The 27443-nt window shown below is 37.7% G+C and overlaps 1 protein-coding gene across 4 annotated transcripts; it reads right to left on the bottom strand.

Annotated features, from left to right (window-relative positions):
* Positions 1-526: 526 nt before the first annotated feature.
* ZBTB49 (zinc finger and BTB domain containing 49) lies at positions 527-27401 on the bottom strand. 4 transcript variants are annotated; one of them, XR_014228565.1, is made up of 10 exons: positions 27312-27401; positions 25633-25806; positions 22427-23532; positions 16252-16298; positions 12337-12410; positions 11493-11575; positions 11240-11401; positions 8522-9200; positions 1584-1988; positions 527-847 (listed from the first exon to the last, which is right to left on the bottom strand). XR_014228565.1 is itself a non-coding variant. In XM_082315739.1 (9 exons), the coding sequence occupies exons 2-8, from the start codon at positions 25782-25784 to the stop codon at positions 8530-8532; spliced, it is 2295 nt and encodes a 764-aa protein (XP_082171865.1). In that variant the 5' UTR covers positions 25785-25806; positions 27312-27401; the 3' UTR covers positions 7353-7775; positions 8522-8529. The 4 variants fall into 4 exon arrangements, 3 of the variants coding, with proteins under 3 accessions (XP_082171865.1, XP_082171864.1, XP_082171866.1); XM_082315739.1 differs by lacking the exons at positions 527-847; positions 1584-1988 and adding an exon at positions 7353-7775; XM_082315738.1 differs by lacking the exons at positions 527-847; positions 1584-1988 and having other exon boundaries at positions 7353-9200.
* Positions 27402-27443: the final 42 nt, after the last annotated feature.

Genomic DNA, 27443 nt, shown 5'->3' with positions numbered 1-27443 from the left:
AAGGGCTAACCCCTTTTAATGGTCGGTTTTGCCTCATCACATCTTCCGAGGGAAGAACTTCTGAGAACAGCAAATAGCACAAATCTTATAATTAAGCTGCTGAATAGTGGCGATATTAATGGTGGCTGACAAAGCTTCCTTGTTTAAAACAAAACTTTCAGAAGTGATAACTCTGATGATTCCACTACAGGCGGGTTACTAACCAAGCCAAAGGATACATGCAGGACAGTCAGAGCGCTCAAGATGCTCATCCATATCGCAGTCCACAAATGAGAGCACTTCTTATCAGAAATATGTTACACAGTACCATTCGATGTCCTAGACTTTGATTATTATTTAGTATTTTGTCACACTAGGGTTCTTCTAAGCACTTAAAAAATACAAAGGGACATGACATCAAAGCAACAAGAAAGAAAAAGAGAAGTTCCAGATGCAAAGACAAAGTGGAAGTGCATGGCTTATAAATACTGTTTGTATAACACTTGCATTAGGACTTCAGTCAAAAGCGTCTTTTAGGGTTATTGCTTCTAGGCTTCGGAAAAATCAAACCCAACTTGGTCCTAGGTATTTAAAAGCCACATTTTATTTGGAAAGAGCAAGTTCTTTCCAGCTGGGCACAATCAGGATTCCTGTTTTCCCCATGTGGCAATGTAAACATTTGGATCCAGAGCTGAACAACTTGTATTCCTGACAAATATTTGAATTACCAGAAGAGTCACTTACTAGCCAGCAGGAGAAGAACAAAATACACTTTTCTTCCTATTTGACTTGTTACTGGACGATTCCAAAGGCCTTCCAGGCACCTAGCGAAGATCCTTGGGTCCCTAAGGCCCCAGCGGGCATCCTTCTGCCAAATAAGAGATGAGAAAAGCAGAAAAGCTTTTAAGATCAAAACCTTTTTGGTCAATGTGCTTTTTCTGGTAGCTCTGAAACTGATGATTACAAGACAAATAATTTATCAGGCTCCATGATTATGTTCTCCATTTCAGCCTGTAAAATCACTGCTCTGAAGCAAACATGGTGTAATCTAATCTACTTTACCGTAACAGCAGCTGAACTAAGCTTTGACAGTGATTTTCTTTTTGTATGCTCAGTTCCTAAACTCAGACTGAAGTTTGAGCTTGAGAGGGTGCAGACTACAATGAGTGAAGCCAAAGGCAACATTCATATGAATCTTAATGAAGTGAAATTCTCAAGCTTCAGGCAACTTCAAGTCTTCTGCAAGTCAGACGAAGATCTGCATTACATGAGAACTTGATGTAACATTATGATACTCTCACAAATACAAAAGGTTGTATTTTCCAGTACCTGATTCCCCTGTGACCCAGCTTTTTAAATCATGATTATGAAAGGTTTTGGGAAGTGAAGAGAGCGTATAGAAAAACAGTGCAAATTGTTTGCTTAACAGCATTTGCTTTTAGAGCACGTCCAGAAGTGTTAAAAATATGCTTCAGATGACAGGAGTGATTCATGACTAGACAGCTGCTGAGAGAGACATCACCGACAGGAGAGGGAGAGAGTGCATGTGAGAGAGGCAGAGAGATTTGACATGCAAATTACTTGGAGAAAAAGAAATTACATACCTTTTCTTCTGAGCTTTAGAATTTAGGGATGATTTTAATGACTTTTGAATTGAAACAAAGTTGTTGTATCTCCTGAAGCTGTCAGAACTTCAGCGCCCCTCAGACCTGTTTTACAGGCTCCAGTCGTTCCTCAGCTGATGTGATGACTGTCTGCCGTCGCTTTCTGGGTTGGAAAAGGCAATATTCTTTTGTCCATTTGGTGTTTTGCAGTATTAAGGGAATGACTGTTGAATTTCCTGTCAAGGCCTAACTTCACAAATAATGCAATTGTTACATAGGTGTCAATCTTCAGACAAAACGTTTAATAAAGTTGGTTGGCAGTAAGTCCCTGCTCAACAAGTAGAAGGGATATTTTCCGCATTCTGGATCCATGGAACAAATTCAGAAAGTGATTGAAATCCAAATCTGAAAGTAATGAGTAAACCATTTAACACTTGAGTTTGAACTTTGATGTTCTAGCGATCTCCGGCATTCCCCATCTGAAAAATATCACGGCAGAAGTGCTCACCTCTGGTCTATACCTACAGTCCCACTGCTTTTCCCTATCCATTTAGCACAGGTCTGGTAGCACAGCCTTCAACCTGCAGACACAGGACTTTACTGTAACAGCCTACCTCTAAACAGCAATCTTCATTGATATTCTGCTTTGGTATTGCTAATTTAATATATACTTACCGTGGTATGATGTTCCCTGGAAGCCCAAGCTTAAATTTTGGTGTTTGTCAAAACTAGTCAGCCTTATTAATCTTGGACTTTTCATGACTCCACATACACATACCTCCTGGTGATTTAATGCTTATGGCTGTTCTGTATAGTTTTTCCCTGAAACACTGCCTTACTTTTTCTGCATGGCAAGTGAAATGCGGAGGGCCTTTATTCTGAAGTGGAAGTAAAACACAGTAAAATCAGCTAGAACTCTCTGTACCTAAATTTACAAATGTTCAGACACTTCCAAAATAAGCATGTCATGCATTCATATATTTGCATTGAAAAAGCTAAGCTGGTTTTAGAAAACCAATATGATTAAATCATAGGCAAATTTGTGTCGACCACCCCCTTTTTAGAAGGGGCTTTTTTCACTTTCTTTGTTTCACCAGAATACAGATTATCTATTTGAAATACACGAACTGAATGGACTTCCCATTGAGGTTAGTGTATTCTAGCATTGTAATAAAGGTTATGAAAAGATGTCCGAGCACCAGCTGGCCTTCCTTTGATCCTCTCCATTCTTGTGATGATACATTTTCACACTTAAGATGATTCCCTTCTACCTCAAAGGCTGAGAGCTGCTTTGGTCCTTACAAATATTAACTGCAACCACAATGACCTATCTTTCTGGTTCCAGTCATCTGTTTAATATAGAGTGGAAGGTCAGAACTACATTAAAGGGGCCTGAAAGGCTTTATTTCAGTATAGTGCCCCCTGCAGAGCTTCACAAAAAGCTGGCAGACTTGTAGTTCATGCATGCACGCTCCTCAGCACTGCATTGTGCGGCTCTATTAATGGGCTTTTGTAACCTTCCAGGAAAAATTCCCTCACCAAGAGAACAAAACTGTTGTCAGATCTGAACACACATGTGAATATCAACTACAAAGAAAAAAAAAAATTATATTTAAACAGTAGGCATACTGTCTTTAGAAAAAAAAAAATGCCTGAGTCACTAGCTTGTGTCCTCACTAGGCTGTGTTTTAAAGGTAATTTTAATCTATTTGCTAGGATGGAGATTTAATAACAGAGATGGAAACCAACTGTTTAGAGAAGGCAAATTCAATAATAGATGTCAGTAAGGATTAATGAATAAGGCTATGGACCAGAAAGCACAAGCCTGTGTGTACCAATACAAAGAAATCTATTTGCAGCACAGTGGAGCACAGGTCACTTTGAAGTCATTAGCATACTGAATTACAAAATAGCTGCATCTAAGGCCCTTCAGCTGTCATTAGAACGTATTTCCCAAGCTATCACATTTTCCTCCTTCAAATCTGCCTGCAAAGCTCACGTTTGCTTGCCTTCTAATAAGCCTTTTGTACAAGCAGGACCATCTCCATTTCTTGTCGTGTTTGTTTTACGCATCACTTCTGAAACAAGCTCTTTAGCAAGAAACCTAAATATCCAAAATCCCAGCACACACTCCAAAACATGGAGACTGGAGATTTTTTATAGAGTTTTACAACTATGTGGGACTCTGTTTACCTATATGCCTCTCCTGTTTTCCTCACTGAGCTTGAATATGTTAACCTCTGGTCTGGATTATGAGGGGTGGGTAAGTGGCATGAAGTGAGCAGCAAGAATTGAATGCAGCTGTCCACGTATGAATGGAGCTACCCACAGCGGGGGAGACAATGAAAGGAAAGACAAAAGTGGATTCCAGAAGCAAATGGCCTGTGGGGCCAGTTCCACTTGCTTCACACTGATTTTGTCTTAAATTTGGCTTGCTCTTGTATATGCCACTTAGATGTTTTGGGAAGACTTCATGTGTAGCAATTACTTCCCTATAAAATTATCAACAGGAGTTTAAGCCTATTTGGACTTGCTGAAGAAGCCATGGAAACAAAGCACAAGTGCTGTGTTCTAAAGCCCGATCTCTGAATTCAAGAAACTGCAAAACATCTAGTAGGCCAGGTTTAAAAAGAGTACGAGAGAATGCAGATAAAGTCTCAGACCACAAAAACACTATACGTGCTCAATGGCAACAGGTAATAAACAAGTGGTTTCCTAGGGAGGTTCTCCTTTCTTAAACAACTTCAGTTAAACAATTAAACATTTTTTGGTTCTAACTAAACTAGATCATGAGTCTCAAGATAAGCAGAGGATTCTTTTTTGGAGGGGGATTATTTGAACTTAGACTGAATTATACTATGTATCATTTTCTTATGTGCACACAGAAAACACACCCACATAAAAATGGCAGGTTAAATTTTTATAGGTTTAATGCACTTAAATCATCCAAAAACGACAGTAATGCCTTCAAAAGTTTAAACACTACTATAATTTAATTCTTTTATATTGTGCAAGAGTTAAAGGACAGAGACATCTCTGCACTGAACAAACCCAAACTAAGCCCTGAGCAGTTACCTGCATCTTCTGGAAACAAAAGTGATTCAAGTCTGCAAGATGAACTGAACAGCAACTCTGAACTGCAGGATAGCTATTCTAATAAATAACAATTAGCAGTCCTTCAATTTTACTATGCAAGGTTGGTTAACTTTTTTTTTTTTCAAATAGCACGCCATTTACCCCGATTATAATGGCGCTTCAGCAGTGCCTGCTACTAGCCAGTTGACTGATGCTTACTCATAGCCCTCAGCACGCTGGCTATGGATATTTATGAGCAATAGCTATGGCTGGGCGTCTGCTGCTTGTGCAATACTATTGGCTCAATAATTATGTCACGGTTTCCACCTGTTCTTCAAAGTCACGGGGTAGCTGCTGTTTTCCAACTGTGCCAGCTTTATGGCAGCATTAGGACTATCGGACCGTATTTGCTATTCCCACTCAAACATCCTCTTCATTATGGACCTACGGGTTGGCATAGGAAATTCTTAGGATACAGAAAAAGATCCTCTTCCAAGGTAATTTTCTACAGAGGTCTCGCCGAGAAAAGCACGAGACAATACTAAATTGACATGACATAATATATTTGATTTTGGAAACACAAAAGCAAAATACATCTTCTTGCAGCCAGGCAGTAATAACCTCCCTGCGAAGTGGCTGCAGGGATAGGGCTTCTTAATCCGAAACTTTACGTCATACATAAAAATTCATTCTCTTCCATCTGACTCCATCTATCTACTCATCTTTTGAATTTTCTCTCTTGGTCAGCTTTTCCTTCAAGCCAGCTAGAAATAACAGCTGCAACTCCTGCTCTTTCTGGTTGCAGCTGCACAAACTCAGATGGACTGCTTTCTCCTACCAGTGTTTCCTCTACTTCCTTCTCAAAGATGCCACATTGCAACGTGGTGTTTTATCAAAGTCCCCAAACTGCAAACAGTATTCACGATCTGGTAGCAGGTTTGAGAACCTTCATGTTTTTGGTGTGAAACAGTCTCACATAAAGCAATATTGCCAAGCAAGAGGAATTATCCTTTGTGCAACATGACTGTCCTGTCGGCACAAAGCGTTTGATACCTATCTAATCTGTATGCTTACAAGCATCTCAAAATGCCATTTTCACTTTAAGTCAGTCTTCAGCAATAACACATTCCTCCAAAATAAAGTGTACAGGCCTCCAATACTGTTATAAGAGCACAAAGGTTGCAACATGGTCTGTTTTAAACTTACCCTGTACCGACTCCACCAAATACAACAGAGAAAGCAAAACCATTGCAGAACCAGAGGCAACTAAAAAGTTAGGAGGTTCACAAATTGCAGATTTGTCCTTTCCAAGGAACAGAATCCTTGTGGGAACAGAATCAAATTTCTATTTTCTCTTGGGACAAGTAAATCTAAAAATAGTTTATGACAAGGGGAAAGCTACAGAGCTAGTGACTGGCAAATACCCGCATTTTGCCTTAGGCACTACTGCAAGGAAAGCAGAGTGAGAGCGAGTGTGAGCACACATGGTCAGGGACAGAACCATGATACATGGATTGCTGAATAGCATGTGGGTGATTTCCACAAAGATTTGCAGTGTTCATCAGCAAATAATGTAAAAGAAAATGAATGAGAGAGGAGCTAAGTGTTCAAATATACAGTGTTCCCTGCTTAAGCCTATGTGGGACTGTTCTGCTAGCCTACACGCTATGTTTAAAATTAGGCACTGCAAAAGCTTGTTTTGACTTCACTGGCTGGAAAAATATAGCTGTTTTAGAATTTCCTAGTATATATGCACTACAAGAAAAGACAGATGAAAAAAATTCCTGATTTGCTCTCCAGTGCATCTGGATTTTTTTTTTTTTAACTGCTGTGTTAATGTAGTGAAAAAAAGTTTTTCATAACACTAAATGACAACTGAGAGAAATTTGTATCTTTCAGGACTTACATACACAGTGCAATGTTCTGCCCCTTTTGTTTCAAGGAGTGCTATGCTCTGGCCAGCAATATTACCTTTCTCATTTCAACTCAGGTTGAAAGCAGTTAAAAACAGGAAGGTACAGGGCCCAAGTAAAGGAAGGGAGGCCACACATTGCAATGGATGGGGTTAACACAACAAGAAACTGAACAGCTAGTTTTGAATTCCTGAAGGGAAAAAAAGTGGTGAGCACTTCAAAATATGAAAAATACTGTATTTTCCAGGCTCTGAACTTCCACAGAATGCAAGCAGTGGACTATAAGTCACCTGTGGTCTACATTCCTGTTCTAGCAAAACTTAATTCTTGTTCTACCAGGAACTAGCCAATTATAATAGACTTGAATTTTTGTGCTTCAGTGGGATACAAGTGACAAAGTATTTTCTAATAACAGGAAAATGTGACATTACATGTAAATTACTAGACAGTTCCAGCTATTAGCTTTACACAAACATGATTTTTTCAGCAGAGGAACTGCAGTGTTATTAAAATAGCGGTGATACCAGATCTTGTTAGCTGTTGCAAAACAATGAAACCTACTTCTCAGCTTCCAAACTGCCGCTTTTCACAACCAAATTTTTAATATAACCAGATGTTTGGGGGTTTTATGTGATTTTGTAGTCCCAAATAAATGTTGGACTATTTTTCATGCAAGTGCAAGTCTTGCAGTCTTATCCTATAATACTAGAGATACCAGTACTCGCAGCTGTCTCGCTAGTGGTGAACACTGAGACTCCTTATAGGAAATAAAACGTATGTACTTCAAACAGACTTTCCAGCCTGTGAATGAACGTCAGAAAAAAGGTTAGTACAAGGATATTTTCATTTCAGAAACTACAGGATGTAGTAGGAATGTTTTAGCATAAAGCTTCACAACACACTGCTAAAACTTTTTGATGGGTTGGAAAAAGTCAGGCCAGTAAAACTCACATGACTGTAGCAAGCAGTTTGAAATGCAGCAACAGATCTACGCTGAAAATTAATACAACCATTCAAGCCACCAAAGCAGAAAGAGGCCTCTAAGCAAAGTTTCTATCCTGTAAAAGTCTATTCATTCCATTAATTAGCCAATGTTCTACACTAATTCACTGAAATGCAAGACCATCTACTGGTATATTGATTGCACTTATTTTACAGTGCAGCTCTTCTTGCGGTGGTATCCCCATTAGCATTGTAAAGATACCTGGAATAGATGGAATTATGTTATTGAAAATCTTTCATAAAAAGATGAAACATATTGAGCAATTAAGATACAATGTAAAACAACTTCCCTTTATTCGCATTTCCTGATCTTGGTCTTCATTGTACAAATAATCTGCTGTGCAAAATAGTTTATAAAATACTAAAAAAAAGCTTTTATTGTAAAAAAATAAAGTTTCTAGATATACAGTTACTTTGCACTATCACAAATATTGTCCAGTATTTAACATTTAAATTTAATATCACAATACTCAAGTCATGTAAACCAATGGTCCTACTGGTAAGAAAGCCACTACTGAAACTCAGGTTCACTAGGGATTTGTTAAATATTTTCCTCTTTTCATATCTACACCCTTACACAACTCTGATGACCCATACTCGAATTGCACCCATATCATGAAATTAGACATTGGGCCATTCTCTCCTCCATTATCAGGTAAAAAATACCAAGTTAAATGGTAAATTTAGTAAACGGTAAATTTTAGTAAATCCTGGCAACACATGAGCTACACAGTGCAGTCACAGAACAACAAAGGTCCTCGAAACTAGATTTGAACTTTGCTGAGAAGCAGTGTAAAGGCAGCCTACGCTGGTTCTGGGCATGCGTATCTTGATTTCTACCAGTATCCAAGCTAGTTGGCTTAAAAACTAGCTCTGATCTCTCTATGCTGCAGTGCAAGCGCAATTACTTTAGCATGAAATGCCTCTAAGAAGTTTTGATACAGTCACCTGAGCCCTCATTGTTCCAATTCACTTTCATTCTGCAAGGTCTTCATAGCTAAACCCCAGAGGGTCATGCTGGAGAAGAACGGTCCTTCATTATTCTTGTACGCAGCAGATGATGTTCGGCTGCCCAGTGGATCATTACAATGACTGTCCAAGCTAACCATAGAGGAACGAATCATGGGAATATCAGACTGTAAGGGTTCTTCTGCAGAAGATACATCTACATCTGCATAAGCGTATGGTGGTGGTGGAGGAGTTTGTTGTGTCTGAGCTTTTGGGAGTTTAGCAGAATCCACATTCAGTTTCTGTTGGTTTGCTGAGTCATGGTGTTGAATCATTGATCGCAACTTACAGTAAGAATCTGCAGAACTATCAAATTCAGTTGTATTTGCAGTTGGACGAATGGGAAATTTAACGGACACTGGTAACAATGTAACAGACATTTCTTGGCCAAAAGAGTCAGAACTCTGAGATTTGTCAAGATCAGGAGTTTCAATCCCTTGAGTAAATTCATCTAGTGTGTTTGGACCTTCATCAGTGGCTTTACAATGCATTTTCTTGTGCCGCCGTAGAACAGCAGAGCGAGTGAAGCATTTGTTACAAGTTTCACAGGTATAGGGTTTTTCTCCTGTATGAGTCCTTACGTGTCTACGCAGGTCACCAGAGCCTGCAAAACATTTCCCTACAAGACAGAAGGGATATATTAAGATTTTGTTCTTAATACAAATGCATTAACATGTTTTATTTAGAGAAAATGTCAAGTGATAAGATATGGTATATCCCAGTCATGGTACTTTGTTTATCTAGAACAGGTTCAAACAAGTTCCATCTATGTTTACAATTCAATGACTTGTTTCTTCTTCTTGATCTGATTTTCTAACTTGTGTTTCCCAGTGCTTTAGTTTTTCTCTCCAGAGATGGGAATATCCATTAGTATTTGAAAGCTGTGAGTGCTCGCAGTTTGTATCAATCTTCGTGGAGGAAAAAAAATTAAAAATAATCAATTTAACTCATCTGTCTGGAAAAACTGTGCTGATAAGCTTCTAAATATATTCTTCGAGTGAGAACTGCATCACAGAAAGTAATAGTTTCTTCATTACCAAGGAACTATTCTTAAAGTGCAGACAAAGTTAGCTTTTTTCTTAACTTTGAGCTAACGTAATACAGCCGTCCATTTTTTATGTTCCAGCCAGAGAATGTATCAAAACTGTAAATTTTTATTGCTGTAAATATTAGAATACAATAAAATATTCAACTGTTTGCCTATTTTCAGAACCACAGGCTCAAATAAGCTCAGTTACCACAGTGCAAAGAAGAAAGTGTCTGAGGCTGAACCCAGGCAAAGTGTAAAAGAACAAGGAGAACAAGAGAGCATTAATTTCCAGAACTGCTACATGATTCAGACACCTCACATTCTTTAGGATAGTAGAAATAAGCTGGTACGTATTTGTGATTTTATCTCATTTTACCTAGGTTAAAGATTATTTTATTTTGTGTGGACAGACACCAACTAAAATGAACTGTGTTATCTGAAGGCCCAGTAAAACCACAGTCTCAATTTTTGTCATCATACTTTTCATTCTACTGCCCAGATTTCTCTTCAGAAAAGCCATTAAACAGTAACAGTAAGATTATAAATTACTGGAATAATACATATGGATTTTTTGCATAATGCAAATGATTTCCTAACTATTGATCAGATCCTCTTTGCGCAATTTTTGCCTTCTCAGTACAAGATGACCTAGCTAAAATGAAAAATAATCAAAAGAGCTCTACAAGACAAGATGAAAATAAGCCTGTTTTAATGACAGCAACACAACTGTTTGTTTATACTTTTCATATCCTGCATGTCTATATTTCCTCCCTCTGATGCAAGACCTCCTGGTAAGTTTAGCTTTTCTTGTGCCTCAAGACATTATACATAAAACATACTGCAGTTGGACATTATCATATAGAGCTGCCCCTCCAAAGCTGATTCCTGAGAACATGAATGAAATTATACCAAAACAGCACTTAAGGACAGAAAAGTAAATAGCAAGGAGGATGCTAAGTAACATATGCAGTGAGGACAGACAATGCAATTTCTGAGAACTGTTATACAAGGATGAATCATTGATCAAAGAGCAATTTTCAGACCACCTGGAAGCATGACCTACCTAGCAGATTTTGAAAATGGGTGTTCTCTGGTATGAAGCATTGATCAAGTTTTGATTTTATTCCAGAGGTTGAAGCAAAGTAGCAAAAGGTTATTATTATCAACTCTGTGGTTGACTGCAGTTATATCTGAACAGTATTCAATTGAGGGAAAAAAAAGAAAAGGAAGGAAAGAAGAAAAAAAAAAAAAGTCCATCGATAGCCAAGTGATGCCAAACCTAGCTTTCCATCAGAAAGGACTATACTGAAAATAAATCAATTTTTGAAGCAGCTAGTATCAGTACGTCTCTAGCAAACATGTACACATCCAGTTTTGATTCCTCTTATTTCCTTTCTCTATTCTTCAACTGAAATTCACTTTTGAACTTATTTACAACAGCTAAAGGAGTTTAATATGCCAAATGAAAGACTGAAGTATGCAAGACAGAAGATTTTGTGAAAAACTTGTCACAACATGGTATTTCAATTTAAAATAATTTTGGTTAATTGTTATTCTGCTGACATAGGAGCTTTTACTTATCATTTAAAAAGCAAAGACACAACCAAGCTATGCACAATATATCTTACCACATGCTGAACAGCTATATGGTCTCTCTCCAGTATGCCTAATTCTGTGCTTTACTAATTTTCGTTGCATGTTGAATGACTTCCCACATTCATCACAGGTGAATACTTTATCTGCTGTATGGGTCTTTTTGTGCTCCTTTAAATTACTGAAGTTACTGAATCCTAGAAATATATGACAGACACTGAGATTAAAATGACTCCTCACATTTCAATCAAAAAAACCTCAGAAGCAGAAACTTTGGTTCTTGCATACCTCTGCCACAGATATCACACAGATGAGGCTTTTCTCCAGAATGAATAATAATATGACGCTGAACATCACCAGAAGCAGCAAATCTGTAACAGAATACGAAAACCCAATTACTGTCTTTATAAGCCCCTTATTCTCCTAAAGTGAGTATCATGTGGAAATCAACTATAATGAATGCCTGATGCTCTAAACAAAGATTAAAGTCTAAAACACAGATAAATGGATGCATTTAAGAAAAACATTTTGAAGCTGGCAATGTCCAATTAAATTTATGCTAGGAAAAAAAACCAAAAAAAAACCCTTTTCACCATTAATGTTACTAATTTATTCTGCATTTGACTTAGTTTAAGTACAAATGCTATTCCTAAATTAGTGTATTTTCTGTCACCTGTTAGCAGAAAGCAGAAATATTTAATGCTTTGCTTAAATTCGTCAAATTTCCCATACTTCATGATTTCCATAAAATGTAACAAAAATTCTATGAACAAATGATGAAAAAAAAAGTGAGGGAAAGGTACAAAACCGCATGATTTATTGTGACTCACACTGTTCAAAATACACACAACAGTATATCCTTAAGTAAAGATACCAATATACAAAAAATTAAGTAAGACCACAGACTATGTATGTGGTGACATGTTTATCTTATTATTGAGACTTGCAACAAGACACTTGAAGACATTTATGTATTTTAATCCCATCAGTACACATTTAAACCCAATGTCTTTTCAACAAAATTGAGCAGCATGCTACCTTAGCTCTTGGCCCTGACTTTATCATGAAGATTAAAGAAAACATGAAAAAGCTTTATCATGTTAACTTTACTAAGATGAACAATTCTACTCACCTTTTCCCACAGATTTCACAAATGTATGGCTTTTCACCAGAATGTCGACGTAAATGGGTCTGGAGATTACCTGCCTGAAGGGACAGTAATTTAAACATTTAAATTCAGCTAGCCTGTTGTTGTATACAGGTAAAAAGGCAATGATGGGAACCATAAGATTGGCTTTTTACTCCTAATTCTAAGGCGGTGAAAACTACAAAGCATGTAGGAACTCAAGCGTTTTTGTCTAGTAAAGACAGACTACCATGTACTTCAAGATCAAATTGCTTATGTATGCAATTATACATTGACAAGAACAGAAAAAAAATATAAAAAAGAAGCCTGGAATCAAAGGTTAAGGAAAAAGAAAGACCTGTAGTTGAAAACAGACCCCATTGTAAATGAAAATTACACTATCTAGATCACAGTGAAGAAGAAAACTTACTAGTAATATGGTTCATGTTAGTCTCATTTTCCCTGTCCTACAAATAAAATATCGTTACATCAGGATGTCTGAATTCACCTACCAGGAGGTTGAAAAGAATACGGTAAACATTTTTCAATCCATAAAATACTTAGAGCCAAGTGCTCCAAAACTGTAAATATTTACTCATAACAAAAGAAAACAGAACAGGAAGTACAGAAATGAACAAATGGGATTACTGGTAACTGATTTTTATTATATATCTTTCCTCTCCCAATCCTGTAAAAATCATGCTAGTCTAGCATGCAAACCAGATAATGACTAGACAAAACCATCTTACTCATTCCAACCTTTTTAAAAAATTTTTTTTTAAAGCCACTGGTGGTTCTGAATGGCTAATCCACTGAGAGACCAGTTCTCAAAGCACAAGATACAGCTAGTCTGGATAGAAGAACTGCAGATGTTCCATAAATTGTGCATACTTCCACAGTCAGTTTTTAATCCTTCTGTTCCCGTTGATGGATAACTGCCTGGTTTTATCTAAGTACACTAAAGGAACATTAAGTCCTTTCAATCAGGAAAGAAAATTGGGGATGCAAAGATTATCATGTCCTCTTTAGTCACAGTAAGACAACAAAAATATGACCTGTCAGTAATTTCTTCCGACTTCTTTAGATAATAAATTACCTGTGATGATCAATCACTGTCATAAGAGCTTATAATATACCAGAACTAAAGTACTGCAGACACACACAAACAGACACAGAGGACAATATTAAATGGATCACCGTTTGAACCCCGAGAGAGCTTTCTTTAACACCTGTAAAGTTTTTCAGACACCAGTATGACTGAACTACTGTTCTCTCAGGCCAAACTTTGTAATACTGAAATCCATTCAGAGAGAGGCATTAGGCACCCATTTCTGAGGAAGGAGAAGACTAAACTGACTTCTCCATGGAGCAGTTTGTGCTTTGCAAAGACGAGGGATTTTATGCAGAGGTGCATTTGAGAGAAGCATACAAAAGACAAAACCGTTACCTCTATCCACATCACAAAACAAACCATACCATAGGCATTTGAAAGTTATTCTGCATAAAGACAGAGGATGAATTTGAATTGCAACAATTATTCTGGAATAGTTCCCATACAGGCATTTTTAGCCAGAATAAAAATATTTTACAGAGAGTAGCAAGTAGATCAATTTCTTTATTACAAGCCTATGTTACTTCCTCTTAATGAGGCCAAAAGCTTGTTATTAACTGTGCTGAGACAAAAAAAAAAAAAAAAAGGTAAAAACATCAGTAACGTGTATTCTTCCTAAGCTTTTAAGGTGGTACACAACTTTGGTTAAGGCATAATAGGCCATCCCAATGAAAAAGTATAAGAGGACTTTTGCTAGCGTTTCAGTGGGAAAAAAAAAAAAAGCTCAGAAGAATCCTCTTCCTGATACTGGTTGCATACCACTCCTCACAAATTTGGAGAATAGAGAGATATGCTTGACTTAGTCCATTTGTAACTGGCGTGCTTTTAAAGTGAAGGAACTAATGCACAAGGTCCCCCAAAAGAAGCTCTGCAGAAGGAGGCAGTCAGGAGGTAAAACATGATCTCCTGGATCACCAGCCAGAGAAGGACCACATAGCAGCAGGCTGTGTACTAGTAGTAAGGGAAGATGCAGGTGTGTAAGTACAAAAGGAACCTTTTTCTCCAAAAATCAAAGACATTTATGGTTATTTGTTTCAGACTATGAGTTCCTATGTCAATTTTTGCTGCTTTCTTCATTTTCTGTTTCACATTCCAACAGGCGGAACATCAGTTACATTCAGCAGGAGCAGACATACTACCAGGCACAACAACTACACTGTCTCAAAAGCACATAACACGAAGGCTTAAATAAGAAAAGTGTTACTATTTCTGTGCCTGCAAACTGAGAAGATCAAGAACAATAGCAGAGATGGCCTTTTAAGGAAAAAGTAGGTAGTAATTATCCTTGCATCTTACTTTCTGGTAGGTGGAGTCTTACTTATTTGCACGATTCAAAAGCAAGTACCTCAGAAGTATGCAAGTTCCCTTTCATGACCAGAGAAAGAACTGCAGCACACAGGCTGAATGCTGTGGCTCAGATTCTGGATCTGTAGGTATTGTCCATCAATATGTGTCTACCTACACCTTCGGGCAAGTGAGGTAATTGGGAGGGAAGAGGAGGGAAGGTGTTTAAGTGTTTAATTAAAAGGCAGAAATGTCCAGGTTTGTTGGGGTTTTTGGTTTTTTGTTTGTAATTGAAGAGGAGCAATGCATGTTGCGTGAGGAGTCTGTCATACCTGTCATATACTCTGAGTGTGTGAAGCTTTCTTATTCCCTCTTCCCCCACAGTAATGGTACAGAATACCACTCCATTTGCCAAAAGTACTTTTAATGGAATTTGGAAACATCCACTTTTTTTCTTTTAATAACTAGAACTTCAGCCATCAGAATGAATGAAAATGCACTTTCTTTGCCTAATAAACAGACCCAGTTTTGTTCAAATGGCTTGATAAGCATGGTGAAACAGTATGGTTCACTGGATGCAGCATTACATTCATATTTAGTAACAGAGTGGAGGATGAAACTGCATCAGATTCATGAGTCAAAGAAGTCCCACTGGTGGACTACAAAACTGGAGCAAGAAAAGCGCAAGCACTGGTGGGTGGGTGGACAAAGACCACGTAATTCTAATCTTTAAACCGTAAGAAAGACCAAAGTTATTCAACAATAATTATTATTTAATCTTAGTATAAAATTATGCACCTGTCTCCTGTACTTAGGTGCACATATTCCAACCAAGAAAATAGAAAAGAAACAGACGTTTTGGAAATGTGAGACAACTAGGCACCAAATTTGTAGAAATACAAATGAATTACTGTACCCAGAAGAGTAAGCAAGCATTGGAGGGCAAATTAAGACAGCTAAAGCTTAGGCCCTGTATCTAAATAGGGAATTTCACAAGAGGGTTTTTTTTAAATCATAGCTGAGTTTTGTCACTTCAGACAGGCCGTGCTGTTCTTCTTCATAGGAAACTGACTCAAAAAAATCTGCTCAATAATTTATGCCATTTAGGAAAATGAAACTGTATTGTGAATACAACATTATATAAAATTCTAACCTGTATTTTTTTCAGACACCGTAAAAATCCTATTCACAACATATCCCTAAGCACAACGCAAAAGCACAGTCTGAGAATAAATGTTCTCTGTATTTCAAATAGAGTTGTGGCTCTGTATAGTTAAACATTCATTTGAAGGTAAAATACATAACACATCTACTGAGAGCAGACAGAATCAAAGGTACAAAACATATCAAAGAAATCTAAAACATTCAACATGCTATTTTTAAATAAGACATTTTAATATTTTATCCCTAAAGTCTGTCTTTGAACAAAAAATATCTATAGACTTAAAACCAAGTTTATTTTTAGAGTCAACACATAGATGCATTTCATTTTCAAATGTAAGTACCATAATATAAAATATTCCCACCTGTGAGAAGTGTTTCCCACAAATGTTACATTCAAAAGGTTTCTCACCTAAAAGGAGAAGAAACAGAACATAGAACTTCTAATAGTTGCAATAAAATACAAATGTTTTAAATTGGTACGCTTCCTTTTAAAACATGTAATGTAAGAATAAAAATACCCCCAAAAGGACACTTACCCATGTATTTAAGGGGAAATTCAAGAAGGAAGTACAGCATTTACCATTAAGCTTGTAAGGCAGACTTGCTCAGAAACAGAATTTATCTTTCAAAACACGTAGGCAGAAGAGTTTTAATATGAATGGGAGTGGTTTTCCCACTTTTTTTCCAAATTACAGGGGTACCATACCTCCAGGAAGAACAGAATAGACAACAAGGTCCTACAACAACAGCAAAAGCTATGGGAAGTGCACCGTTTTTTCCACTGGTACACACAAGGGCGCACTCCTAAAGAATAAGGAATGCAGAGAAGCTAATTTGGAAGAATTCTGTTTTCTCTGTTCAATGTGTACCGTACATCTCTGATCAGCATGTAGCCATTCACTTCCAGCAAACATAGATTTGCCTTCAAATTCTCATCCTATGTAAGAGTATCTGATAATTAACCCAAGTATTTTGCTCCACAATTCTGAATTTATACATATAGAACTGGTATTCTTGAATCTCCAAAAACATATGAGCAGTTTTAGTAAAAAACTAGTGCAGCCCACTTTAGCTTTTCAAAATAACTTGACTCTCAATCTAGAATGTGACTGCACAATACTTCAATTCTCTAGCTATCAATTTGAGACAAATATCTTTTTCTAATCACTTTTTCTCCTCTAAAGTATTTCATAAAGATAATTTTTTTCCCCCGCATAGTTCTTGGTCTCCTAGTTTTTACACTGTTGACAAAAATCTCTGCATCTTCTAGAATTTTTAAAACAATAATAATGCTCAAATAACACTGAATTCAATGACAGTCAGACTTCTAATGGTATTTTCACGAGTCTAACTATACTTTAAAAGGACTTATCTAATCTGGCCCACAGGTACACGGAAGCAAAAGAATTAGTGTAAATCCTTGTGGTTTTGAATGTAGATATTTCCAGAAGAAAAAAGAGATTTTACACTGTGTTTCATCTTGGTGCTGATTCAAAATCTGCCTAAAGATTTTTATTTACTTTTTTAATTATAATTTTCCTGATTTTACAGAACACCTTCTGGCTATTTCTAGCCTTCTCTTCCAGAAAGTATTTTCTACATCAGTATTCTTCCTCCATCCTTGGAAATGTTACAAGCAACCATCTACAATATCCACGTGCTGAGGTTCCATTTTCCTTCCCTGCTGCCAAATAAAGGTGATGTTCTTTCAACACATTTCATGATCAAGGACTAAATGCAATCCTCTTAGATCTTAAAGCACAAAGTAAACATAAACAGTTATGTGGCTTCACAGATAGCAATCTTGCAGTTATTCTGAGAACTTGAGCCTAAATCTACTTTTTCTACTTAACAAAGAATGGAAATATTACCACAGTTTCAAGAAAGCTTTTGTTCAATTACAGATAAAAATTAAGAAACCAATAACTCAACTATGAAGAGCACTGCAGCTTGATTTTATTATGGCTCTAAATTTGCGAAACACTGAAAATTCTGGTACTGACAACACAAATATAAGTGAAACCAACAGGGAGCCAGATCTGTGGCAACTGGGAAGGCTTCTCACAACCATAAAAGCATCAAGGTAAATAGAAATGGAAGATAAAAACCACCAGTAGCAATTTCTGCAGAAATTACCTATACCAAAAAAAAGTTACTGTTGACACAAAGACTATTGTCTGAACAGAAATCCACCCTGAAATAACTAGAGGGAGAGGGAGGAAATTGGATGCTCAAATTTCTCAAAACTATTGTTGTAGGCTGCATGCAGCCTCATTGTAACTGTACTGATGTACAGAGTTGGAGGTTTTTTCCCCATGATAAAGATAAAACAAAAAAGTTTTGTTTGAAAGGAAGCATCAAATTAGTTTTTGGAGAACAATTTTGCACCTGCATAAAACTCCAAACCACTGGGCATATCAAGTAGCTTATTCCAAGAATGAATTCTAGCAGAAATACTAAATCACTCAGTGTTGCAGCATCCCTCACGTAAAGTGAGGCTAATTGCTTCCTAAAGCGTATTAGTAAGAGTGCAGCTAGCAAGCTGAAGATGATTCTTTTCTACCTACCAGTGGTGAGACCATATCTGGAGCCTTAAGAAGAGAAGGCAAACAGGAAATCTTACTCCTGTCTATATGTCATGGAAAGACAGATGCAACCAGGTTATTCTTGAAGGTACACAGTGATAGGACAAGAGGTGACAGACACAAATTAGATCATGAGAAATTCCGATTAGATATAAGAAAAGAATCTTTTACCCCATGAGGGTGGTCAAACACTGGAACTGATTGCCTGGAGAGGTAGTGGAATCTCTGTCCTTGGAGATATCAAAAATTTGACTGCACAAGGTCATGACCAAAACAATCCAATCTAATTTGACCTGCCTCGAGCAGAGGATTAGACTAGATGACCCCCAGAGGTCCATTCTTATCTAAATTATTTTATGATTCTCTGACTGTCATTAAATTCCAAACCAAAACCTTATCCAAGAACACTAATCTTCTCAAAGACCACAGCTGGATCAACAGCAATAGAGAAAATTTGGGGAAAAGCAGTAACTGAACTACAATTAAGACAATGCTTAAACAAACATCCAGGGGACTTTATTTTTGAACCCTTGGACTATCTTGTGTTTTCCATCTTCTGTTGCATCCTTCTTGTTCAACCCTCTGCAAAAAGAGATGAAGATAAAGTACACAGTAGTGGGATCAAAGCAGTGGTGTGTCAGCTCCAGAGGAGAAAGGCATGAAGGCAGAAGTGGTGTTCCTGAAGAGATCACAAAGGTGAGGAGCAGGACCTACTAAGGCATGGAATGCTGGCAACCTGCTCAAGCAAAGCTCAGAATGAAAAGGTTGAGGATCAACAGTGTACTACACGACAGTGTAACTCTGCTCTTGTTGTTTTCCGTCCTGCCAAGAGTTCTTTCCACAGGGTTGGGTTTTGTTTTTTTTGACATGTTTCCTGAAAATATTTAAAAAAAAAACCCCACACTGGATATTCCTGCATAGGTTTGGACTGTCTAAGAGAGATACATTTGCTTCCTTTTTTTCAGAGAGGTCAATCTAATAAAAACAAATTATAACATTCAATCAAGTCAAAATCAATCTTAAAGTCAATGCAATAAGCTCTAGTTAGAGATTCCTTTAAATATCTGCTAGCAATACAATTAAAACAGCTCGACAACCCAATACACTGACTTGTGTTCAACACGGTATGCCTGTCCTTCACATAGCCAACTCATCAATGCAACCATGTTAACCTGTAAATTCTTTAGCAGTTCCTAGTGTTCAGGGACAGAATTTCACTTGTGCTTATTCTCCACAATCAGGCCACCACAGCACTTACACTGAAAGAGCTGTCATTTTTGGGTTAAAAACTGGGTTGCCATTGTGAAAGGTCCATTTTAGTAACTTGCTTCCTTCATCTCTTCAGGAAAACAAGATTTGGAGAACTTTGAGTAAGCACTGTAATACTTAAATGCTTGCTAACCCTTTTGCTCAGTTCTAGAAAATTAATGTTTTAAATAAAACTGATTAGCTAACAATTTCCTATGCTTTCTGAAGTGGCAGATGAATGGAAATGGCTTTTAGCATACACTTACATTACTTAACTACCCATATACCTAATATTAAAGATACAGATGTGCCCTGTACCTTCAGCTACAGATCCTTCCTATATTAACATCCTACTCACTATCCACTGAAATTTTCCAAGTACTCTTTTTGCACTAGGTGGATATTTAAAAACAAATTAACATGACTCAAAAATAACAGGCAAGCAAACAGGCATACCTAATCATATTTTTGCCTCAGTTTTTCCATCCTTCTTTGATGTGCTTATTATTTGTTAAACTTACGCTCTTAAACTTTGTCAGTTTAACACATCTATAGAAGAACATTAATGCCATGTTAAGTAGCATTCAAGTCTGGAGTTTTTTGAAACTATTGGAAGAACATAGTGTATGAAAAGCAGCATGGAATTCCTGAATCCAGTGTATACTCAGCCTTGTAGAGAAGGACAGCAACAACAAAACCAAGTCTAGGATCACTTTTCTTACACAATGTATAAAGCTAGTTCGTATCAGACAGTGCTGCAGAATGAGAAACAACACTTACCAGAGCTTAAGTGGAGTAGAAGCATGTGTAAATACACAGACCTCAAATAACAACAAAGAAATGAATTGCAACATACATAAATAACCTTGGAAAGCTACTGCAACCCTTTTCCTCTTTTCCCATTTCCTACAATTGTAAACATTTGCTGGCCATGCTGTGTCTGAAGAAAAAAAATATTTGTAAAATACTTGTATCAGGGGCTATAGCCTCTTTCTTCTACAAAGCTTAGTACCCAGTCCACTCCCCTGACCTTTAAGTTACAACATATTAGAAGAGGTAAACTAAACTTTGAACCTCCTGTTTTAAATGGTTTAGCAGATTCAGAAACGTACAATAATTGAGTCTATCAGTCAGGCAACACACTCTTAAAAAAACAAGTAGTTTTATGGGCACCAGAACTCACAAAATCCAGATTCCTTCCAATGATTACGATGTCTAAGGAAAAGCAAATCCTAACAGGTTTCTCATAGCTGGGTACTCTCTCTCACATAGATTCTCTAGCACAAACTCACTTGTTACCGACTTCAGGGTCTCTCCCTCAGCTGGGACTTCTCTAGATGCTCTGTCTTCTATCTGATCACCTATCTTCCTGAAATTTCTAAGATATTAAAATATACCTGATGATGTCAGCTCAAATAGGATAATAGATTCAAAAAAATACAAGGCAAAGAGAAGATCTAGGTAAGAGACATATGCAACTCTTTCACAGGAGACCAAATTAAAAAAAAAAAAAATAGTATTAGTAATGTAAACATACAGAAGTAGTCAAAGATACCAAGTGAAAACTTCAGAAAGCTAACGCAAAACGTTCGTATTTTCAGGCTCTGGAAAGATTTTTCTACTAATAACATGGAAAAATAAATTCTTAATGATAAGGATCAGTTAACAAAAGAAATTAATGTCTGCTAAGAGGGATTCATATTTACTGTCAAAGTACTGATACATGTATGCTCATTTGCAAAGTGACCTTTATTTGACAAGATTGAGAGAGATGCATTTGTATATTTAATACAGGGAAAAAGAACAGCAATAAATATTCAACAGCTTAATCAGGAATAATGTGATCTCAAGAACTTGAAATCAATGGTGTAACTTGGCTAGCTAAGGTAATTCTTAAAAGCCCTTTTAAAAAAACGTATCTAAAGTTCTAGAAATATAATAGAACATGCTGGTTAAATTGAACAGACAAATTAGTTAATTCAAAGTTAGACTGGGTCTTGTTTTTCACTAGAATAAAAAGATACTTTGAAATAAATCTATGCTAGGTTTAAAAATAATATTACCTGTGAGTTCTTAAAACAAAGGAATTCAAAATTCTCATTCCCTCTGCAGCCTACTTGTCTGCAAGAGCATTACACTCTAGGTAAACGCAATGAAAGTTGTTCACACTAGGAAAAAAGTATAAATTCATTATACAGCATATTTCTACAGGTTAAAAAGAAATGACCACCAAGCCCTAATCACTTGTATCTTACAATGAATATATGATCAGAGAGAACTGAGGTCATCTAGAACACTTGTAGTATTGCCTCCTATGCATTTACACTTTTCATTGTTATCTGACTCAGACTACTGGGCCATCTGACAAACTGACTAGAAATGCCTTTTCTAAATGCAAGACAAAAATAAAATTTTCATTAAAGTGTCACACAACATTCTTTGAAAAAGAACCCTAAAAAAATAAATATGAAGGAGAAATCTTTAATACAACTAAAACTCTCAGCTAAAATCAGTCTTACAGCCTTTATTCCTGTATGATTATTCATTCAAAAAAAAAAAACCAAAAACAAACCAAAAACAAAACCAAAACCTACACCCTTTTGAAAGCAGACCCTTAACCAGCATCTCTGAATCAAGAGATACTGCAAGACATCCTCTTTAACAGAAATATTTGGTGTGCAGACCAAGGTATTGATAACTGTACCTGTATGAGACCTTTTATGGAGCTCCAAATTGCTTGGATGTTTGAAAGCCTTCCCACATAAATCACAAGTATATTGCCTCTGCAACTGAAGAGTGTGTGATTGTCCTTCTTGTTCCAAAGGACCTTGAGATCTTTCAATTTCAACAGTTTGTTCAAAATTCTCAGAATTCACTAAATCTTCAGCTTCTTTTTCTTCAGTAACTCTAACATTTGCCATGTCCATGGTGCCTTCATTTACAGATTCAATTACTCCCGTTATTCTACTGTCATCTCTTTTAGGCTCAGGCGGCTGCTCTGCAGATTTCTGAGATCTTAGAAAATTTAACTTTTTGAGGTGTACTGCCTTTTTCAGCCGCATCTGTTTGGTGGGCTGCATAAGCGTGCTTTCTGCATCTTGGTCTGGAGTGGCTTCATTCAAGGACTGAACCAGAAAATTTGATGGCAAATGATCAGAGGTTTCCAGAATACATTCAGAGTGATTGACAGTACAAGAATTATTCTCTGCTGTGTTTATTTCTGTAGACGTGTTGTAAGAAAAGGATTGTTCTGCTGCTCTCTCATGATTAGAGCAAGCATTTTGCTTATAGAACTGTTTACTGTAAAAGTTGCGTAGTTTATAATAGTAACTTGGTTGTTTAAATGGGAGTTCTGTGCAGTTGCCATCTAAGGAGTCCTGTGGTTGTTTCTGTACGTCACCTGAGGGTGCGTGAAGATTAACAGACTGCGGTGCATGAGAATGGTGGTCAGCCAAGACTTTATTAGCTTGTGTGTCAGAGGAGCATTCATGCAATAGGTTTGTTCCATAACTGTCACTGGCACAGCTAGTATCTGCAGTCAAAGTATTCTGCAGCGAAAATACGCTATTACAAGGCATGCTGGCTGTTTGCTCTACAGCTGTAGAAGATTTTAAAAAGGTGTGGCAAATGTTCAGCACGTTTTGCACTTGGAGACACTGTGCAATATCCAACATAGCTTGTACATTGTCCTGGCTAAGATCCAGGTGAGAGGTGTACATGAAGTCCAAGATCTGGCCTATCCCACCTACATTTTTAATGTCCAAGTGAAAGACATCATTCTTCTGGCCTGAAGAATTCTGGAAAAGGGTCCTGATAAAATAAGGCAAATATTCAAACACAAACAATTCACAAACGCTTTTATAAAAAAATACACATACATCGCAAACAGGCTGCCTGGTAGGAAACAACAATTTACACTATGTGGTCTTATCTAGATTGCTGTGTTTTTGCAGATGAATGTCTCAAAACTGCTCAATTACTTGTCTTATATATTAGTCCTACACTAGTACACTTAAAGTATAAATCAAAGCAAATGATCCTTTATATAACCTTAATTTTTTTGGTTTTTAGTGTTTTGAAATCACACCCTATACTTGTGGTTTCCTATCCAACATTCTTTACATATTCGGTATGTATGGACTATTTGCAAAAGTTGGTTGACTCAGAATGGTGTTTCTTCTTCCATCATGGCAAATAAAACAGGACATGAGAAATTTTCTAGTACAAAGGAGAAGATAGACCTCAAAGTCAGCTAAACTATTCTCTTCTGGCAACTGAGCTTGTCCATCAAACTTATTAAAGTTGTTATTATTAGTTCTTTCTCCACAAGTAGATGGGAAGATGTTAATGACAAACAAGAGGATGGCATTATTTTCAATCTATTCTCTCATATCCAAGAAAAGTATTTTTTTACTGGTAGTGGCTGAGAACCAAGTAAAAGAATAATGAAGAATACAAGTACATGAGCCTAAAACAGCAGTCCAACCAATAGCCACTGAATTGGCATTGAATCCTTAAAGTGTCTGAATTCACAAGACTTATTACTATTTACTTACAAAGAATACTTACAAAGTATTCTTAGCATCAGAGCTGTAGTACTTCGAATGCATAACCAGTCCTAGATTACGTGGGTTTGTACTGTGCCTCAGTCAGGAACTTTACACCCTTCCATTAAAACCCCCAGTCTCTAGCCTTATACTCTCACAGTAAATGATGATGTATAAATGGGGTCAGGTCACTCCTATGTAGCTATTTTCCTACACTAGGAAATGCCCTGAACTTGATGATTCGCCTCTGTGGGTTAACTGTCAAGTTAGGTTTTGTTTGAAGGTGAGCATTAATATCAATGAGCTCTGAATCTCAAGCAAATGAGTCTAGGCTTAAACCTTAGAAATGCAGTTTCAGATGCATCCCCTACTTAAGCTGTCTTATCCTCATACTTAGATGCTACTCTGAAGCCAGTGCCTACATCCAAATTCTTTTATAAATCCAGCCCATACTATCTAAATTAAAACCGGAACTCTAATGAACAGATCTGGGTTGAGAGTCTAAATTAATTAGTCACTTATATCCTATTGAATTTTAATAAGAGTTGAGTGCTTAGTTCTTTATAACTACTTTAAAAAAATCAGTCTTTGAGCATAATTTCACTTCATCATCAGGACTGCAACACTACAAGAGAAAAAGGAAAAACAACCTCTCATCTTTTTTCCCTGGTCATAACATAAAAATAATTTTCTTACATAAGAATTGGTAGTCAAGCTTTAGAGGTGTTTCAAGAAACAAGGTCTAAAAACTGCCAGATTTAACAGCTTACTCATAACTAACATAAAACACTAAGTTGGGAGATCCAGCATCGCCCAAAATTTGGAGGATCAATGAGGGCTATACAGAGGGGAAAGAAACGAGTGATGTGGCTTCAGAGGCCACCTCTGTACTTTAACACACAGATGTTGTCTCTGAGAATCTCTTCTAAATAGAGATTCAATAATAACCTATAGAGTCAATTTTATTTTGAATATATAATATCCCTTATCTGGCTCTGTTGATGTACTCTACTGTGCACCTTGTAAACAGTTGTCTTTTCGTACTGAAATACTGAATACAGGTCCATGCCAGAATCCATTATATGAGCATATATATAAGCAAGTAAGGATCAAGAAAACGCCAAACTCAAGCAGTGTAGTAGTTAGCTATGTATGTCTAGAAAATAAATTAGGATGGCCACAGTTTTTAATTAGACTAAATACTTGAAACAGATTTATCTCTGGACAAACAATTTAACTTTTCCCCTTACATTCCAACAGTTGCTTAGTCTGCAACTACCAGAAAAATATACCCTTCTCAGAGAAAACCTCAACCAACAGCATTTAGTTCACTTTTTTAATAGAAGAATTTTCTGTCACATACCTGAAATATTGACTGAAAGCAGCTAATACATTTTTGTGTGCTTTGAAGCAGACACCTTTTACCACCAGCATGCAGTCACAGAGAAGACCCTGAATGCGCTGTTCATGTAGCTGCTGGAGAAGATGACAACTATGGCTAGCAACAGTGTCCATGCTAGAAAGTCACTTAAATTACCTACAATGAAATAAAATGCTAAGATGAATTTTAAACATTAAATTGCAAAATTAATTTCTAATATGAAGAACATTTTTACAATTTGTTTTAGCTCCCAAAGGAAACAGACTTCAGTTTACACCTCCAATGTGAGCTCTAATGACATTTTTCTGATTAAAGACGAGTCACAGTATTGCTCACCAGTAGAAATACAGCCATATACAGAGGAAATATTGACTTTAATGAAGCTTTGCTTACAACAAAGAGCTTCTGCAAAAATGTGCTAACGGCGCTGCCAATAAACTGAACTCTGTAACCACAAAAAAAGCGATTTAGACAACTTCGACAAGAATTAGATTCTAAGGCAAAAACATATCACATCTACAAAATCAATAGCATTCGTAGAGGAAAACCTCAGTTTCTTCACCCTCGAAACTGAAAAGGGAGAACATTGTAGTAGCATTATTTATGCCATATTTGTTGCTGTTGTAGCTAAGCACGTTTCCCACGTGGATCGGATTCATTAGACAAGTTAGTATGGTAAGTTTTTTAATACAATGTAGTCTATTTTAAAAATCACTTTTTTGAACAGGTTGAAGGGAAGACAAGTAACCTTCCCCCACAACACATTTACAATCAATTCTATGCTACTTTTTTTTTTTTTTTTGGAAGAAAGATGAAACTCTTCCCCTGCGCACTTGTAAATACGAAAGGAAAATTCCAATTGTTAGGACAATTGGAACTTCTAATCTTCTAACTAATGAACGAAGCAGAAAAACCATCTTGGGTTAAACATGAGAAGAAGAGCGGTTGCCCCCATTCTCAAGTCTCATGAGCGCTAAAGGCTCCACATTTTAATTTATTCTGTTACTCTGTGCTTCACTGCCTCCTGTTGTACTAAGGGGGGCTATTATATTGTACTTGTTTTCTGTTTATGTCTTTTACCAGGCTTCAAAATGAAGAAACCATGTTTGCCAGAGAACCTCTTTCTTTGTGTACATCTCCCACCACAGCATCTTGCAAGTACTTTAACAAGCAGTGAATTCGGGGTCCCTCAGACATGAGCTGCCTGTCTCCCAACGGAAAAGGCAGACACGCTGAGCTGCTCCCGAACAAGAGGAACCCCGGCAGCTTAAACTGCCGTTTCACGTTCCCCTCCGTCTTGCCTAGCTAACGCTCAGGCTCCAGGTGCTGCATGGAGGGGGGCAGAGGAAGGGTTTGCCTCAGGAGACGAGGCCGGGCACCGAGCGGAGGGCGGGCTCTGCCCCGAGAGCCGGCGACAAGGCGGCAGCGCGGGAAGGCAAGGAGACGCCGCAGACGGAGCAGGGCGGGCGGCGGGCCGGTAGCGGGGTCCGAGCAGCCGCTGCCGCAGGGGGACGGGGCCGAGGGCGGGCCGAGCGCCAACCGCCGCGGCGGGAGGACGCGGCCGCCACACAGCCCTCGGCGGGGGGAACGCGGCGCGGCCTGGCAGAGGCGGGGAGAGCGGCCGAGGGGAAGGAGCCGGCCCTGCTCAGCCCTGCGCTTACCGGCTCCGGCCACCTCCCAGCTCCATCCCCGCACGGCCGCCCGGCGGCAGCCTCAACCCCGGCATCGGCCTCGGCCTCAGCCCGCCGCTTCCGCCGCCGCTCCTTCCGCTTCCGCTGAGGCGGGAGGCGGCG

This window comes from Platalea leucorodia (genome assembly GCF_965183815.1).
Source record: "Platalea leucorodia genome assembly, chromosome: 6".
Lineage (NCBI taxonomy): Eukaryota > Metazoa > Chordata > Aves > Pelecaniformes > Threskiornithidae > Platalea > Platalea leucorodia.
This window is presented reverse-complemented; position numbering and strand designations above follow the sequence as displayed.